Raw genomic sequence first — 17461 nt, forward strand, 5'->3', positions numbered from 1 at the left:
TTCCTATGTCGTTGGTGCCCACGTGTACCACGACAGCCGGCTCCTCCCCAGCACTGTCTAAAATCTTATCTAGGTGGCGCGTGAGGTCCGCCACCTTCGCACCAGGTAGGCATGTTACCAGGCGATCCTCACGCCCACCAGCCACCCAGCTATCTACATTCCTAATAATCGAATCACCAACTATGACGGCCGACCTAACCCTTCCCTCCTGGCAGTAGGCCTTGGGGAGATATCCTCAGTGCGAAAGGACAATGCATCACCTAGAGAGCAGGTCCTTGCTACAGGATCCTTTCCTGCTACACCTGGTTGGTGCTCTCCCATTATGAGACCTTCTTCCTCCAAGGCAGCACCAGGGCTGCTAGTCTGAAGTTGGGACTTGACTACTATGTCCCTGAAGGTCTCATCTATATACCTCTCTGTCTGCCTCAGCTCCTCCAGGTCTGCCACTCTAGCCTCCAGAGATCGGACTCGTTCTCTGAGAGCCAGGAGCTCTTTGCATCGCATGCACATGTACAACTTCTCACCGGTGGGTAAAAAATCATACATGTGACACTCGATGCAAAAGACTGGGAAGCCCCCCTCTTGCTGCTGGACTGCTGCCTTCATCTCAATTTTGATCAGTTCCTAGTTAAGTTTTAGGTTGCTATGGGAGTAGGAATGTGTCTAACTTCCTTTAAATGTATTAGTGAATTCACTATGTGTCTGGTAGTGGCCTACCGGGGTCTGATCGAATTCTCAATAAAGTTTTTGTTGATGTTTTTTGTTGTTTTTTTTTGTGAAAGTGGCACCTGCCTATAAATTAAGGGATGGGCGAGGGGTGGGAGGGTTGGGAAATACAAACAGTCTAACTTCAGTTAGTCAGCCTGAGTGACTCACTGCTCCCTTGTTCCCTATTCAAACCCAGTCACACTACCTCATCGCTGTCGGAGCTCTGCTCTTGATTCTGGCTGCTGTGATGGCCATCTGGGCCAGGCAGGACTCGCACACCGCCGCTCTCAGCATCCCCACCGTGAATTCTTGGTGTCCGGTTGGCAGGCAGTGGGCAAGTTGTGGGTGGTGGAAATGCCTTGGCGCTGTCGTCTTTCTTTCTTTCTCCTTACCTCCTCCCTCCGGAGGGGGAGGGTGCCCTCAGTGCGGTTGGAGCTCCGCTCCCAGTGTTGGTTGCTGTGATGGTCGTCTGGGCCAGGCAGGACTCGCTCACCGCTGCTCTCTGTGTTCCCACCATGGATTCCTGGTGTCGGTGGGCGGGTTGTGGGTAGCGCAGATGCCTCGGCGTGGGCATCTTTCTCCTTACCACCTCCCTTCGGGGGGGGGGGGGGAGAAGGAGGGCGCTTTTAGCACGGTTGGAGCTCCACTCCCGGTGCTTACCACTGTAATGGTTGCTGGGCCAGGCAGGACTCGCTCACCTCTGCTCTCGGCGTCCCTGCCGCAGATTCCTGGTGTCAGTGGGCAGGTTGTGGGTGACACAAAAGCCTTGGTGCTGGCATCTTTCTTCTTACCCTCAGCGTGGTCGGAGCTTTGCTTCCGGTGCTGGCTGCTGTTATGTTCGGCTGGGCCAGGCAGGGCTTCCTGCCGCGGATTCTTCATTCTTAAGTCTCTTCCTTCCTTATCTCTTCCTTTGTGCTGCTCACTTTTTCTTTTTCCCTTTTTATGTTCTTCCTTCTTTACCTTCTTACTTCCTCTATCATACCTTTACCCTTTTACTGTCACTATGATCCAGACCTTCTGCTGAGCTGAAGCAGGTATCTTAGAATTAAGGCTGCCACAGTGCAAGAAACTCCTTCTAAACCTTGTTTGACCTCTACAGCATTCACCAGCAGCAGAATCTGAAGTGCAGTGTTGCAGGAAAATAGTGTCCCTGTTCCACTGTATCTCTCCTCTGGTGCCATGTGCTGTCTGGAATAATAAACTGTATTGAAATGTGAGATTTTCAAGCAGTGCTCTCTTCCTGCCAGCAGGTTGCGCTAATAGGAGAGAAAAAATTACACAAGATATGCCACATGATAAAAAATGAGAAACTTAAAATATTGGGTTGAGATAAACATGAATATATTTAGGTTTATCTGAGGCTTTTTCTTGCATTACATGAAGGTTCTATTTGCAAACAGCTTTAGCTAGTCAATCCCATCTGTCATTTTATTGAAGCTTGTAATATCAAGTATAAAAGGAAAAAACAAAAAAAGGGGGATGGGGGGAGCTTCCATAAAGGGGAAAGATACAAAATACAGATGCAATCACTGTCTAAACAAAGTCAAGCTGACCTAACAATAGGAGACCTACTGACAATGTACAAAATAAGAGTGAAATTCAACCAGTGTGGCTGAAAGTAACTATTAATTTTCATTGTCTGATTTTGTAAAGAAATGATCTACTGTTCTCCACATAGCTGTCCATCTTCTTATTACGCTTATTATTAAGCTTGCTGTTCTTATTATATTATTGTGATTATTATATATTAATATATAAATATAATTAATTAATATATAATTAATATATTATATATATAATTATATATATTATATAATTATATGTTTATATATATCATAAATAAATATATAATCAATATATTAATATATATTATATTATGATTATTATGATATTATTAATATCTTCTTATTAAGCTTGCTGTTCTTGAGCCTCTTAGTTCTTATCTTACGGTTGGCCGCCTCCCCCTTCCCTGTTCTTTGTATTTTTCCTCCATTTTGTTAAAATGTAAACCGATATATGATGTGTATTTTAATGTCAGTATAAAAAAGCTGTTAAATAAATAAATTAATTAATTTGTAGCTTCCAGTTGCCTCTTTCTCATAGCGATAGTATAAACAGAAAGTGTGCCACCAAAAAATAACATTTAATTAGCTGTTTTTTTCCAGTTAACTAACAACACCATTTTAAGAGTGATAGCAAAAAAATCCAATAGTTTCCATTGTGGAGGATACAGAGGCAGCTAGATATCATGGGATTTAAGAATTATGGAATTATAAGATAGGGGACTTGATAAATTCATCATGTGGGAGATCATATTCCAAACATGAAACATAGAAATGACGGCAGAAAAAGACCAATCGTCCCATCTAGTCTGCCCAGCAAGCTCCCATACTTATCTGTTTCACCAACCACCAAATTCAGGGCCCTTGTTGGTAACTGTTTGATTCAAATTAGTTGCCACCCCTGCCATTGATGCAGAGAGTAATGTTGGAGTTGCATCAAAAGTGAGCATAAGGCTTAATGGTTAAGGGTAGTAACCGCCGTATCATGCAAGTTGCCCCAATGCTTGTTTACCCAGACTGCACAGATCAATGCCTTGTAGGATGTTGTCTGAATGTTAATCCTCTTTTCCACATTTCCCCCTGCTGTTGAAGCAGAGAGCAATGCTGTATATGCATTCAAAGTGAAGTTTCAGGCTTAATTGGTTTAGGGTAGTAACCGCCGCAGTAAGCAAGCTACCCCCATGCTTGTTTACCCAGACTATGTAGTTCAGTCCTTGTTGGTTGTTGTCTGAATGCAAATCCTCTTTTCCACATTACCCCTTGCCGTTGAAGCAGAGAGCAATGTTGGAGTTGCATTAACCGTGTGAAGGCTTATTGAGTAAGGGTAGTAATCACCAGGTAGTAGCCACCAATCCAGCAAGCCACCCCCATAGCTCTTCTCTTCATTCCCATCCTCTAACCTTTATGGATCCACAGTGTTTATCCCATGCCCCTTTTGAAATCCTTCACAGTTTTAGTCTTCACCACTTCCTCCGGAAGGGCATTCCAGGCATCCACCACCCTCTCCGTGAAGAAATACTTCCTGACATTGGTTCTGAGTCTTCCTCCCTGGAGTTTCAAATCGTGACCCCTAGTTCTACTGATTTTTTTTTCCAACGGAAAAGGTTTGTTGTTGACCATGGATCATTAAAACCTTTAAGTATCTGAAAGTCTGTATCATATCACCCCTGCTCCTCCTCTCCTCCAGGTATACATATTTAGGTTCTTCAATCTCTCCTCATAAGTCATTTTATGAAGACCATCCACCTTTTTGGTCACCCTTCTCTGGACCTCTTCCATCCTGTCTCTGACCCTTTGGAGATACGGTCTCCACAACTGAACACAGTACTCCAGGTGAGGCCTCACCAAGACCCTGTACAAGGGGATCATCACTTCCTTTCTCTTGCTAGATATTCCTCTCTCTATGCAGCCCAGCATTTTTCTGGCTTTAGCTATCGCCTTGTCACATTGTTTTGCCGACTTCAGATCATTAGACACTATATCACCCCAAGGTCTCTTGGTCATTATGCAGGAAGAGATTAGTAGCTGAGCAGTGGTAGAGAAGATGGAATAAGGCTGCTTTAGGTATTCTACAAGACTAACAATTATGAGTTTTGGATATTCTAGCCTTATGCATAGTCCATGGTGTCCAGAGAGCATGGTGAGCCAGGAAGAACATAGGTTGCATGAGATGAAATGAGGAGAGAGAGAAACTCGCAATGACTTGTCCCAAAACAAGGTCCATGGGAAATAGTGACAACTCATGTGTCCAAATTTTTTCTAAACCACTGCAGCGTTTGAAGGAAGAGAGTTTAAAATGCTTATAAATGTAAGAAGCATTATGACCATGATGAGTCAAAGAAAGAAGCAGATTAACCACTTGAAGCAGCTGGCACAGTAAATTATAATCTAGAGATGTGCTGTGTAGGCAAGATACCAGTTGAGCCCAGCAAAAATATTGAGATTAGGATAGTTGGAGTTTTTCTTGTAGCTGTGTAAATGGTATAAGTTGATTGTTTTGAAAAATGTGATTGGGGATCCATATACTGGCATGTTGCCATAAGGGCCGATCACTGCATTTTTGGGATTTAACCACGATGACATCAGTGCAGATTTCCATGGGACTGATATTTATGTTACAGTATTTTCCAAAGCATGGAAAGCTGTATAAGTAGCTAGAAAGATCATATAAGCATGAAAGCGAGTCATAAGAACATAAGAAAATGCCATACTGGGTCAGACCAAGGGTCCATCAAGCCCAGCATCCTGTTTCCAACAGTGGCCAATCCAGGCCATAAGAACCTGGCAAGTACCCAAAAACTAAGTCTATTCCATGTAACCATTGCTAATGGCAGTGGCTATTCTCTAAGTGAACTTAATAGCAGGTAATGGACTTCTCCTCCAAGAACTTATCCAATCCTTTTTTAAACACAGCTATACTAACTGCACGAACCACATTCTCTGGCAACAAATTCCAGAGTTTAATTGTGCGTTGAGTAAAAAAGAACTTTCTCCGATTAGTTTTAAATGTGCCCCATGCTAACTTCAAGGAGTGCCCCCTAGTCTTTCTACTATCCGAAAGAGTAAATAACCGATTCACATCTACCAGTTCTAGACCTCTCATGATTTTAAACACCTCTATCATATCCCCCCTCAGTCGTCTCTTCTCCAAGCTGAAAAGTCCTAACCTCTTTAGTCTTTCCTCATAGGGGAGTTGTTCCATTCCCCTTATCATTTTGGTAGCCCTTCTCTGTACCTTCTCCATCGCAATTATATCTTTTTTGAGATGCGGCGACCAGAATTGTACACAGTATTCAAGGTGCGGTCTCACCATGGAGCGATACAGAGGCATTATGACATTTTCCGTTTTATTCATCATTCCTTTTCTAATAATTCCCAACATTCTGTTTGCTTTTTTGACTGCCGCAGCACACTGAACTGACTCTCATTGTAGAGTCCCTGAATAGCACATAAAGAAATTGGTCTGACCCCCAAGAAGATAAACCAATTGCCTCCAGAGACCCAAGCAAGACTCTGCTGTAATATAAATGAGAGGTGATAAAATCAAAAGTCAGAAAAATTAACCCCCCCCCCCCGGGTAATTTATTATTCTGTAGAACGTGCGATAATATTGCATCCACTTTACGGTAGAATTTATGGGAGAATTCTATCGGAAGCATGCTAAGAATGAAATTGATTTGAGGAGCAAGCACCATCTTTATCGTGTCTAGATGGCCCCACCAATAAAGAAACAGCAATGACCATCTGGTGACACTATTGGTTAGAGATATTTTACGATCCTCTTCTGTAGAAAGGGTCAAAGGTAAGGAAGTATAAAAGTAAATGCCGAGGTATTTCAGGCTGTTGGGGAGTCGTCAAAGTGCTGAAGTTGGAAAGCAATTCTGATGGCCCATCCATTGAGGCATCAGCTCCAATTTATTCCAGTTGACATGATACCCAGTAATATGTGAAAATGAGGAGATCTGTCCCATTATTTTTGGAATTGTGTCATTCAACGCATAATTAAGCTCTGGAATTTGTTGCCAGAGGATGTGGTTAGTGCATTTAGTAGCTGGGTTCAAAAAAGGTTTGGATAAGTTCTTGGAGGAGAAGTCCATTAACTGCTATTAATCAAGTTTACTTATGGGATAGCCACTGCTATTAATTGCATCAGTAGCATGGGATCTTCTTAGCGTTTGGGTAATTGCCAGGTTCTTGTGGCCTGGTTTGGCTTCTGTTGGAGACAGGATGCTGGGCTTGATGGACCCTTGGGCTGACCCAGCATGGCAATTTCTTATGTTCTTATGTTTTTAAGGGGTTGCCTAATAAATGAAAGGACAACGGCATAAGCTGCTAATTCATATTCCACCTCACGGAACTGAACACCCTTCACAGCTGGATTTTGACTTGTGGACAGTAGAAGTTCTAGAGAAATATTAAATATGGAGGAAAATGGCAGTCTTGTTGTTTTCCTCTTTGTAGGAGCACTTGTTCAGATAGAATTCCATTGATGGAGAGAGAATATATTGGAGAGTAGTATAGGAGTCTAGTAAAGGAAATAAAGGAGTCACCACAACCAAACCAATGCAGGATATTGAATAAATAATCCCACTCAATGTGATCAAAGCCTTTTCAGCATTGAGAGATAAGGCGACCAATGGTTAAGGAATATCTTTAGCTATATGTAATAAGTTGAATTCACACTTTTTCTGTGATAAGGTGACCTTTCATAAATTCAGATTGAGTGACATGCAGGAGCTTGCCCATGGCGTTACTAAATTTATTTATTTATTTATCGAGTTTTATATACCGTCATTCGGTTTCACCGTCATAATGATTTACAAAAAATACAAAGGTTACAAGGTTAAGGAGGATAACAAGGGGTTCAAAATCTTGTTAACATAGGGATATCATATAGAAGTTAGTTGTTCAGTTTTTACGTTTCAATTCTTTGTTATAATACATTGTTGTGCTGAGTTTCATTTTTCTTCAGATTAGATAGAAGGGGGTTGGCGTTGTGTTGTTCATTGGGAGAGTTGGTATGCTTTGGTGAACATCCATGTCTTTAGATCTTTTTTGAAGGTTTTAAATCTCAGGGTAAGCAATTTTAAAAAAGATTTTATAATCTGCATTAAGAAGTGAGATTGTTCTATAGTTGGTAGTTAGTAATGGATCCCTGTTTAGTTTAGAGAAAACCACAATTTCAGCTTAACTGAAATGGGTAGCCGCAATATTGGTGTCCTGCATGGCATAATGTGACTCCAAATAAAAGGAGTGGAAAGGCAAAGGCTTTGTAAAATTTAATCGAGAGTCCATCTAAGCCGGGTGCTTTCCTTGATTGAAAGGAAATTAAGGCACATCGTATTTTGGTCTGGGTAATCAGGAAATCAAGCCTTTCCCTTTCCTCTGATGTTAATGACAGATGATGCAAAGAAGATTAAAACGTCAGATATGACAGAAGGATCATTGTGTGATTCAGTAGCGTATAGGGAAAGATAGTAAGCCCTAAATTCCTGAAGCATTTCAGCTTGAGTTGAGATTGTAGTTACCAGTTTTAGATTTGAGAGCTGTGATCCTTTGACGGTCTTTGCGGCTCTGCATGTTGTTAGCTAAGAACCTACCAGACTTGTTCTGCACCGAATAGTATCTAGACTTCTGAAGAAATATAGCTTTAACTTCATGTTTGCTTAGTATTTTATTATACTGATATTTTAATTTATAGAGATTCAGCAAGAAGGAATTATCTAGGGAACTAATATGAGCTTGCTCCAATAAAGAAATCTGATGTTCCAAATCCATGATTTGTGCCTTTAAGACTCTGCTAGTAAGCATGGAGTTGCTGATGATTTTACACATAAGATGGTGGGCTGTCCCCTAGGGCTACCTCCTTGGAAGGATCTGTTGTGGCAAGGACCCATTCTACACGATGATCTGGGTCGATTTTGTCTTAAGATTAGGCCATTGAGAGGGCTTGGTTGTTGAAACGTGGTTATTTACCTGCCGTGATTTCCACTTTGCTGCAGGCCAGGAAATTTTCTACATATCTGGCCTTTGTTAGAGTTTGGAGAGTTTTCGAGGTCTGGTGTACTGAGTGGGTTCTCAGCCTTTCAAGGTGGAAATTGCCTTAATTTTGGAATTCTTACATGATAGATTGCGTAACAGACTGGCCCGTAACACCTTGAAGGTTCAAATGGCAGCCCTCTCTTGTTATAGGGTGTGAGTCAATGGTGGGCCTTGTCTTCCATCCCGATGTGTTCAGGTTCTTGAAGGGAGTTTAGCATCTTCATCCTCTTTTGCAGCTTCCTGTGCCTCTGTGGGACCTTAATCTAGTCTTGGAATTCTTGGCAGGTTTGACGTTTTGGCCACTGTGTGGTCTTTCCTTGCGGCTGCTTACCTTGAAGGCAGTTTTTCTAGTGGCAGTCTGTTCTGCATGTCGGCTTCCGAACTGCAGGCCCTTTCTTGCTGTGAGCCTTTTCTGTGTATGTCTCCAGGAGTGGTTCAGCTTCGGACTGTGCCTTCTTTTTTTGCCAAAAGTGGTTTTGTACTTTTATTTGAATCGGTCCATTTCCTTGGACAGTGGATAGAAATGAAAGTGAACATCAAGAGACATTTGCTGCGGTATTTGGAGGTTACTAATTCTGTCCAGAAGTCTGATCGCCTGTTTGTGCTCCATGGTGGTGTCAACGGTGCACCGGCGACTATGTTGCTGCAGAGATTCCTTTGCCGAAGCAGATTAGACCGCATTCCACGAGGGCTCAGGCGGGCGGACCTTCGTTTATTGTCACCTGTCGAGATTTTCTGAGCAGAGACGTGGTCGTCATCGTACACCTCTACCAGGTATTACCGCTTGGATGTTCAGGCTCGGGAGGATGCTGCATTCACGCGGGCGGTGTTGATTGGACCACAAGCAATCTCCCACCCTGTTTGGGAGTAGCTTTGGTACATCCCACTGGTGGGGCTTGGCCTGCCTGAGTGCAGAGGAAGGAGAAATTAGTACTTACCTGATAATTTCCTTTCCTCTAATGAGGGCAGGCCAATCCCCAATCCACCCTTGGCTGCCTGTATTTTTACTTTTGGTTAGCCTTGCAATGTCCGCACTGTAAGTGGTGTTCCTGCTATTCGTTTGAAGACTGGTAAGTGGCTTAACCAGCCCCTCAGTTTAGTGAATAAGTTTATTCTTTTGGCTGAGCTTAGTGTTCCCTGTTGGTTGGAAGCAAGAGTTGTTGATTGTTAATAATTATTTTTTAGTTTAATCAGTTTGTTCACAGTTTGGCTTTTCCAGAGGATACCGGTGGGCTGATGTCAGGGCAGGACTATATATCCGTGATGTCTGCTTCTTACTCTGCCTCCATCTTCTGGCAGAGGTGCATAACCCACTGTTGGGGATTGGCCTACCATCATAGAGGAAAGGAAATTATCAGGTACGAAGTATTTCTCCTTTTCACACTGCCAGAGTCCACTAATGCTGGGGTTGGAATGCCATTTAGCTCAACCGCAATCACAAACATAGAAACTCCCTAGCTGGGGCCATCCACAAAATTACAGAAGTGTGTGGCCATGGCATTAATGTCCATAGGTTCATTTTCCCTATGGGAACAGTCTCTGGCAAAATGACCCCTTTCTCCACAGCTGAAACATAGTGGACCGGCTGAGGTTGAGGTGAAAAGTCTGACCAGATCTGTGCCAGGTCGAGTGTTTTCTCTGGGAGCCGTGGTGACTCAGGCATATTCTGGGCTTGATAATAGACCTTCTCTACTTTCAGTACCTGTAAGGTTTGGGTGTCAGCAGCGCCCCATTGCCACATAGGCCATTCTAGTCTGTCTAGGAACTGTTCCAGCAGAGCCACTTTGACTACCTCTTCCCCTGTCTTCCCTTCCTGGTGCAGCCACTTCCAAGTGACATCTTTAAATCTGTGGAATAGGCTCCTTGGGATTTCTCAAGCCTGTAGAACTCCCTGCCGAAATAGCTGTCAGTAGGCTTCCAGGGTGAGTCCCGTTCTCTCTAAAATGGTGGCCTTGACTTCCTGATATGTGGCCCTACCTTCCGAATTAGCAGATTGGAAGGCATTTTGACTACTCCCATTGAGTAGATTCCCCATATAGATTCCCCATCTGTCCTTTGGCCAGCCTGCCAGTCGAGCTGTGTTAGATTTCCATGAAAACATCGGGGGTCATCTTAAGCAGTGTCGGGGACACGGGAGGTGGACTAGTTATAGCGATTTTCACAGCTTGTGCTATCTGGGTTAGCACTGTATGCTGCTATTGCATCACCTGCTTTTGCAATGCCTGCTGATGATCAGTTTGGTGTTTGCAGGGCATTCTGTAATTTTGCTGCCCTGTAACAAGGACCTGCTTCATCTTTCTGTTCACCAAGCTGCCTCCAAACTTCATACCTCTCTGGGGGAAGGGGGGGGGCAGGGAAAAACAAAACAAAAAACTGCTAACCTGTCCAGCCCTACTCACTGCTTGACCTCTGACCACACTAGCCCCCTTGGCTTGTTGTGCGAAGGCTAGGTGAGTGAAACTAGGAGGTCCCAGGAAGAAAAAAACTGCAGTTTTTTTTTCTTTCTGCTGCTGCATCTGTGGGCTGTGCCTGTGAAACAGCTGGAGGAATAAGCAGGCAGACTTTGGCTATTTCCTTTATGTGCAATTTAATTATAGGGAAAGAAAAGTCCAACAGACAATGCAGCTCACCTTAAGTTCAGATAGCACACATACATCACCCTCCCCTTGGGGCCTCTCTAACCCTTCTAGGCCCTTCTAGGCCCTGCGTTCTTGTACACTGTAAGTGGCGCCTCCCTTCACCCATGATTCCTTGCGGGTCTGGATCTTAAGGAAGCCTGAGCGAGATAACTGTGCCCGGTCACTTAAGGTGGTCCGAGGGAGTTTCCTATAGACTCCTTCACATGCACGCTATAAATTCTTGTCCCTGGCCCCAAATTCCTCAGAACTGACAAAATTCCTCAGAACAGATGGAAGACAGATGTAGATTTGTTCTCTTGAGCAGCATCGCCGTCTTACCTTGGAGAGTTGCTTGAGTCTTATGCTAACTCCTTGGGGGACAACACCAGGTTTTTTCTGTTTATCTTTCAGGGGCGAGATAAGGGAAATAGACCTATGATTTAGTGTATTGATGTATTATATTATCTTCTTTCTCTCACTCTCTTTTTGCTCTTCTGTATGTGTTGCTAGCAATAATTTTGTTTTTATTGTGTTATTTTCTTATATGCTATATGTATTGCCTGTGTCACTTATTAGTGTAATTTATTCTATATATTATATTTTTGCTAGATCACTTTTGTATTTCAATATTGTTTTATAAACTAAATTTTTCTACTGATCTGATTCCATAATGCTTTCCACACACGAATTATGATCAGTTACACGGCAATTACACCTTCCTTCCTTCCCTTCCCCCTCCCACTTCCCCTGGCACAGTCATCATCTCTCCCCCATCCTATGCTATTGCAGTAATCGTCCTTGCTCCCCCCCCCCCCACCAAACACACCTCTGCACAATCTCTCTCCCAACTACCCTGGCACAATCATCATCTCTGTTCCACCCTCCTGGTACAATAATCTTCTCTCTCTGTTTTCCCACTTGGTTGCTAGCTCAATATTCTGTGATTCCCTTTCTATATGATCCCTTCTCCCACATGCAATAAAAAATGTTTAATGTGCATGGAAAATTCACATTTGTCTTCCCTTTCTATGCAAGTTTGCACCAATACACAGTCCCTTGTACCAAATTTCTCCACATCACTCTGAGAGAGCAATTGTCCTTTCATTCTGAAATCTCAAAGCTTTTGCTTCCTTTCTTGCCATTCTTTTCACAAGTCACAAAATTATATGGAATATCAATGCCACAGAACAAATATGAAAGAAGGTAAAATAAAGACTGGGTAAACTGGTAGAAACCAATCAGCAGTCTCCCTTCCCTGTGCTATTCCCTCCAGCATGCGGCCCGGAGGAGATGGGCAAACGGCACGTGACAGTAAGCAGTGCTACTTCTGCAGGCTTCCTTCTGAAGTTGAAACTGCATGAGCGGTTCTAGTGAGACCATGGAGTCTGCTGTTCCAACCGTAGAGATGGAAGCAGCAGGAGCAGAAAGTAAGAAGTTCTGACTCCTCCTGTAGGGGCTCTAAGCGGGGAGTGAGGGAAAGGGCAACAGCAACTGGTCCTGGCCCAAACCCCTCTTGTGATAGCTGTAGTGCTTGTTGGCTCTCTGCTTCTCTCTGCCTGTGGCCAGCACTCCAGCACTTCTGATGTGGATACCTTTTGCTGTTTTAGGTATCCTAAAAGTAAGGTGAAAATGGTTTTAAACTGATTTTCAACTTTAGAAATTTTTATGGGATTGTATGGGTGAAAATTAGTTTAAACCAATAGTACTTTAGAGATGTTTGTCTCATTTTAATGTGCAAATGTTTTCATTTCAGAAAATTGAATTTTGATAACTTTGATCTTATGGATATTTTTTTCAGTCCCTGTATTAGCTTGTGGAGGTGATGACAGCAAAATTCATTTGTATGTGCAGCAAGAAGCAGAGGTAACTATTGCTTTTTACCTTTGATTCTGAAATGCTTCCTGGAATCTCTATCATCTGTGATTGTAGCTCTTCTTATGCAGAACCTGTTGCTGCTGTTCTCCTCTCCTTCGCCTTTGCTTGTTACCTATATTACCTCCCTTTCCACTCCTGCTGATAGCCATCACATGAAAACAGTGTTTAAATTCTAGTTGTTCAGGACTCATATAATTATAACATATAAAATGTGATATTTATCTTATGTGGAGAGAGATTGAATATCTTGGTGGGAGAGGATATTGGTATGCTTTTCTTTTTCTCTTGCTCTTGCTGCGACTTAGCAATCATGGATTGCTTTGCTGAAAAAGGTGTCCAGGTGGTATAATGCACTCATCCTTTTTCTGACCCGCTCACCTTCAACTGATACATCAGAAGCGCCAGTGTTAAAATCAAACTGGGATGGATGTATCTGTGAACTGGTCTGTTTTCCTTTATTTAGACTGCTAAGGCAGCAAGTGGCCAAAAAAGTCCCCCTTTCTGCCATATGAATAATCAAGTTGTTAGAGCTCTATGCTTTGCTTATGATACTGTGCCTGCAGTGTATTTCTCAGCTGCTTTCTTCTCAGTACTTTCAAGCAGAAACAGACTAGAAAGAAGTTTTAATTTATGTGCTGCATTTCTCAGCTGATAAGAAGCTCCGTAAACTTAATGACTGGCCTGAACTGGATATTATAAATCACATGGTGCGGCGGCATTAAATCATTTGGAAGCACTGCATGCTAGATGCAGTATGTTTTTGAAGACTGCATGTACATTGCGTCCTATTAGAGATGATCCTGTTGGAGGTCTATATCCACATTGTTTGACAGTCAGCAGATTAATAAACAAAAAGTCCCATTACAATGTGGTTTTGGTTTCATCTCTTTTAGTTCCAAGTTTTCTGATCAATGTTGGTTACAACTGTAAAAGAATGACTTTGTTTCTTGATCTAATTTTTTAGAGGATAATTTGGAAAGGTATTTCCATAGGTAAATGATGCTTTCCCATGGAAATGACTTGTTATAAAAGTGAAACGCCCAGTATGCAGGAAAACTTGCATGCATATACAGGCAGGTTTACCTGGACTGAGCAGAGGTGTTCCTAGCAGCAGAGGAGAGGTTTGGACTTGCATAATTTAGGATTTTCAAAAGTATGTGCCTAAATTTTTCTGAAAGATTTCTGTGTATAGATTAGTAGGTATAATTGTATACAGGTAATTTTAGCAGGGTAATTTTGAAAGCAAACATTTCAGCATTAAATTCACTTTGAAAATTGGTGTAATTTATGTGTGTATTTGCTGACTTATCAGGAACTGTTACATAAGTACTTCTATATTCAGAGGTGAAGAGGGAAATTGACAAAAAAAAAGGAACCTGCTAATATGTCTTTTAAATCCAAATGTAGTCACCAGCCAGACAGTAGTCATTGATAGTTTATAGCTGGCTTCTCTGCTAGAAATTGATGTGCTGCTAGTGCACAGTGGCTGCTCTGGGCCACAGCAGAATCTCCTTTTTAAGGTGAGATTGCTGTTGAATCAAAATTGTTTCCAAATCTTGTTGAGACAGGTGGGCGCTTTCGCGGACTGCGCGATAAATATGTTCTGTATTTTTGGCACATTTCTTGGTCCTGTAATGATTTGTATAAATTTGGTAATTGCATCTTCTACAGCAGTGGTTCTCAGCCCTGTTCTTGAGAACTACCTGGTGAGGCTGGTTTTCAGGAGATTCACATGTTTGAAATTATGCGTGTTACTTTGCGGTTGGGTGCACTGCCGAAAACTTACCCCTTAAGGAACAATTTTCAGTCCCTCAATTCAGCTTGCAGGAAGTGAAGTCTCATTTTCAAAGGAAAACTCCCTGTAGGCTTTCCTTTCAAAAATATTCTTGCACTCAAACTGTGAGTACTCGTGGGCTTTTCATCTGCTATGCAGCAGGTGTATTATAAACATTGAAAACTGGGCATGGTGATTTCAAAATGAAACAATTCTGTACAAAGTGATGAACATTGTGCTTTAAAATTTTACAGTCTGAGGGTAATTTTATAACCGCACGTTTACACATAGTCTGCATGTAGAAAGTCCATGCATAAGTCCACTTTGAAAATTAGCAGGTATACATGGAACGCAGCAAAGCATACATACACAAGTATTATCTCTAGCAGCCGCCACTTTACCCACGTGTCCGTCGTCCCTACCTTTGTCTCTTTGCCCTCCTTAATCCCATAAGCATTCACTTTATACACATTAACAACACAGAGAACTGTCGTTAGTATAATAAGGCCGCAGCTTTTATTTAACAGATCAATAAAAACTTCCCTGGGTACCCGAGCCGGTATGATGTCTCCACCGCTGCCCGCCATAGGTACCAAGCAAGGCAGTCTTGCTCTCTGGGCCCCCCGCCTTGTCCGCCAGCAAGGGGGCCCCGACCATCGGCGCGTTTCGCACCCCAACCTTTTTCCCCACCCAAGGCGCTGACCGGCTACCACGCCGTCCTGTGATGTCACCAGCATCACTTGCAATATGCCCTACCGGCCTGGGTAACCACCCTCTCCCTCACAGCTGCGACAATATCCCCAGCAATGAATAGCATTTGAATTGTACTAATATGAGCATGCTATCTGATGCATAAGTTAATCAGTTATAAGAATGTACACTTATAATGCATGCTTAACATAAGGTTGCTACCTGCTGCATACGTGAATCAGTTATAAGAATGTACACATATAATATTGCATGCTTAACATAAGTATGCTATCAGCTGCATAAGTATATCTGATAAAATGTACACTTAAATATTGTGTGCTTAACATAAGTATGCTATTTGCTTTTTAAGTTAAGCAGTTATAAGAATGTACACTTATAATATATATATATATTTTTTTTATTTAATTTTATATACCGACAGCCGTTTGCACATCGTGCCGGTTTACAGATAACTTACAAACCAAAAAAATATAGGCAAAGCCTTTACAAGGAACAGTGTGTAACATAAACAATAGTAACAGAGTAAATAACTTGGTAACTAAGGGAGGGAGGGGTGGGGGTGATCGCGACAAAGGAGGGGGTGGGGGGGTGAGAACAGATACATGAGGAAAAAATATGTACAGGGAATCAATGGGGAAATGATATGTACATAGGCTATATACAAAATTTGTCTAAGCGCATGGCCAACAGTGAAAGAAGTGAGAAGATGTGTGCGGTTCTGCTAGGTGGCAATTTATTATGTGCAGGAGGTTAAGTGTGGGGTTTGTAGTTCCTTCGAGAGGGTGGGTGGGGGTCCTGTAGTGGGGGTGTTGATACGAGAGGGAGGTTGGGTTTGAGTGCTAGTAGGTGATGATGATGATTGGGGGTATGCTTGGAGGAAGAGCCAGGTTTTGAGTTTCTTTTTGAAGGTGGGTGTGGAGGTTTCGGTGCGTAGGTCAAGAGGCATGGAGTTCCACAGGGATGGGCCTGCGAGGGAAAGGGCCCTATTGGTGGTGGAGATGAGTCTTGTGGATTTTATGGAGGGGGGAATAAGGGTTCCACGAAGAGAGGAGCGGGTGGGTCTTGTGGAGATACGAGGGAGAAAAGGTGGGTTTAGCCAGTTGTAATGTTCGTTAATAATACTTTTGTGGATGAGGGTAAGGGTCTTGTATATAATTCGTGAGTGGATGGGAAGCCAATGGAGATTAATGAGGGTGGGAGTAATGTGATCTTTCTTATTGACATTGGTGAGGATGCGTGCAGTAGCGTTTTGAAGGAGTTGGAGAGGTCTGATGTGGGTAGCAGGGAGTCCAAGTAGGAGTGCGTTGCAATAATCAATTTTAGAAAAAATTAAGGATTGGAGTACTGTGCGGAAATCATGGAAGTAGAGGAGGGGTTTGAGTTTTTTAAGGGATTGTAGTTTGAAGTAGCAGCTGCTAAGGATAGATTTGATATATGGTTTGAAGGTTAGTTGGTTGTCAAGTATAACACCCAGGTTTCTTGTGTTAGAGAGAAAGTTAGGAGGCTGGAGAGTGGAGGGACAGGGTATGGGTGCATGTCTGGAGGAGATGAGGAGGAGTTCAGTTTTTTGCGGGTTAAGGGCAAGGTGCATGTCGGTGAGGAGTTGGTTTATGGAGGCGAGAATGGTGTTCCATGTATGGAGTGCAGTGAGTACAGTGTTTGTGAAGGGGATGAGGATTTGCACATCATCTGCGTAGATGAAGTGTGTAATACCAAGGTTGGAGAGGAGGTTTGTGAGGGGGAGCATGTAAATGTTAAATAGGGTGGAAGAGAGGGAGGATCCTTGGGGGACGCCACAGTCGAGATTAACAGGGGGGGATGTGAAGTTGTCGGTGAGGACTGTGTAGGTGCGGTTTTGGAGGAAGGACTTTATCCAGGAGAGGGCAGTACCTGAGATACCTATACTGGTGAGAGTGTTGATGAGGATGTTATGATTTACGGTATCGAAAGCGGCGGATATATCTAGCATGGCGATGAGATAGGAGTTTCCGGCATCCATTCCTTTGATGATGGTATCGATAAGGGAGAGGAGTAGGGATTCCGTGCTGAGGTGTTTACGGAAACCATGTTGTGTTGGTGGGAGTATGTTGGATTGTTCTAGGTGGTCAGAGAGGCGGGAGTTTACTAGTTTCTCAATGATTTTGGAGAGGAAAGGGAGATTGGAGATGGGA

The 17461-nt window shown here is 42.9% G+C and overlaps 1 protein-coding gene across 3 annotated transcripts in view; it reads left to right on the top strand.

Moving 5' to 3' along the window:
• Positions 1-17461, top strand: part of ELP2 (elongator acetyltransferase complex subunit 2) — a 751239-nt gene that overhangs the window by 125226 nt on the left and 608552 nt on the right. For all 3 annotated transcript variants that reach the window (XR_003854643.1, XR_003854644.1, XM_029589989.1), the window contains exon 6: positions 12729-12793. Coding sequence is in view for 1 of the 3 variants with exons in the window: in XM_029589989.1 (XP_029445849.1) it covers positions 12729-12793 (65 nt within the window). In the remaining 2 variants the exon portion in view is untranslated. The remainder of the gene's footprint in view (positions 1-12728; positions 12794-17461) is intronic.

This window comes from Rhinatrema bivittatum, chromosome 2 (assembly GCF_901001135.1).
Source record: "Rhinatrema bivittatum chromosome 2, aRhiBiv1.1, whole genome shotgun sequence".
NCBI lineage: Eukaryota > Metazoa > Chordata > Amphibia > Gymnophiona > Rhinatrematidae > Rhinatrema > Rhinatrema bivittatum.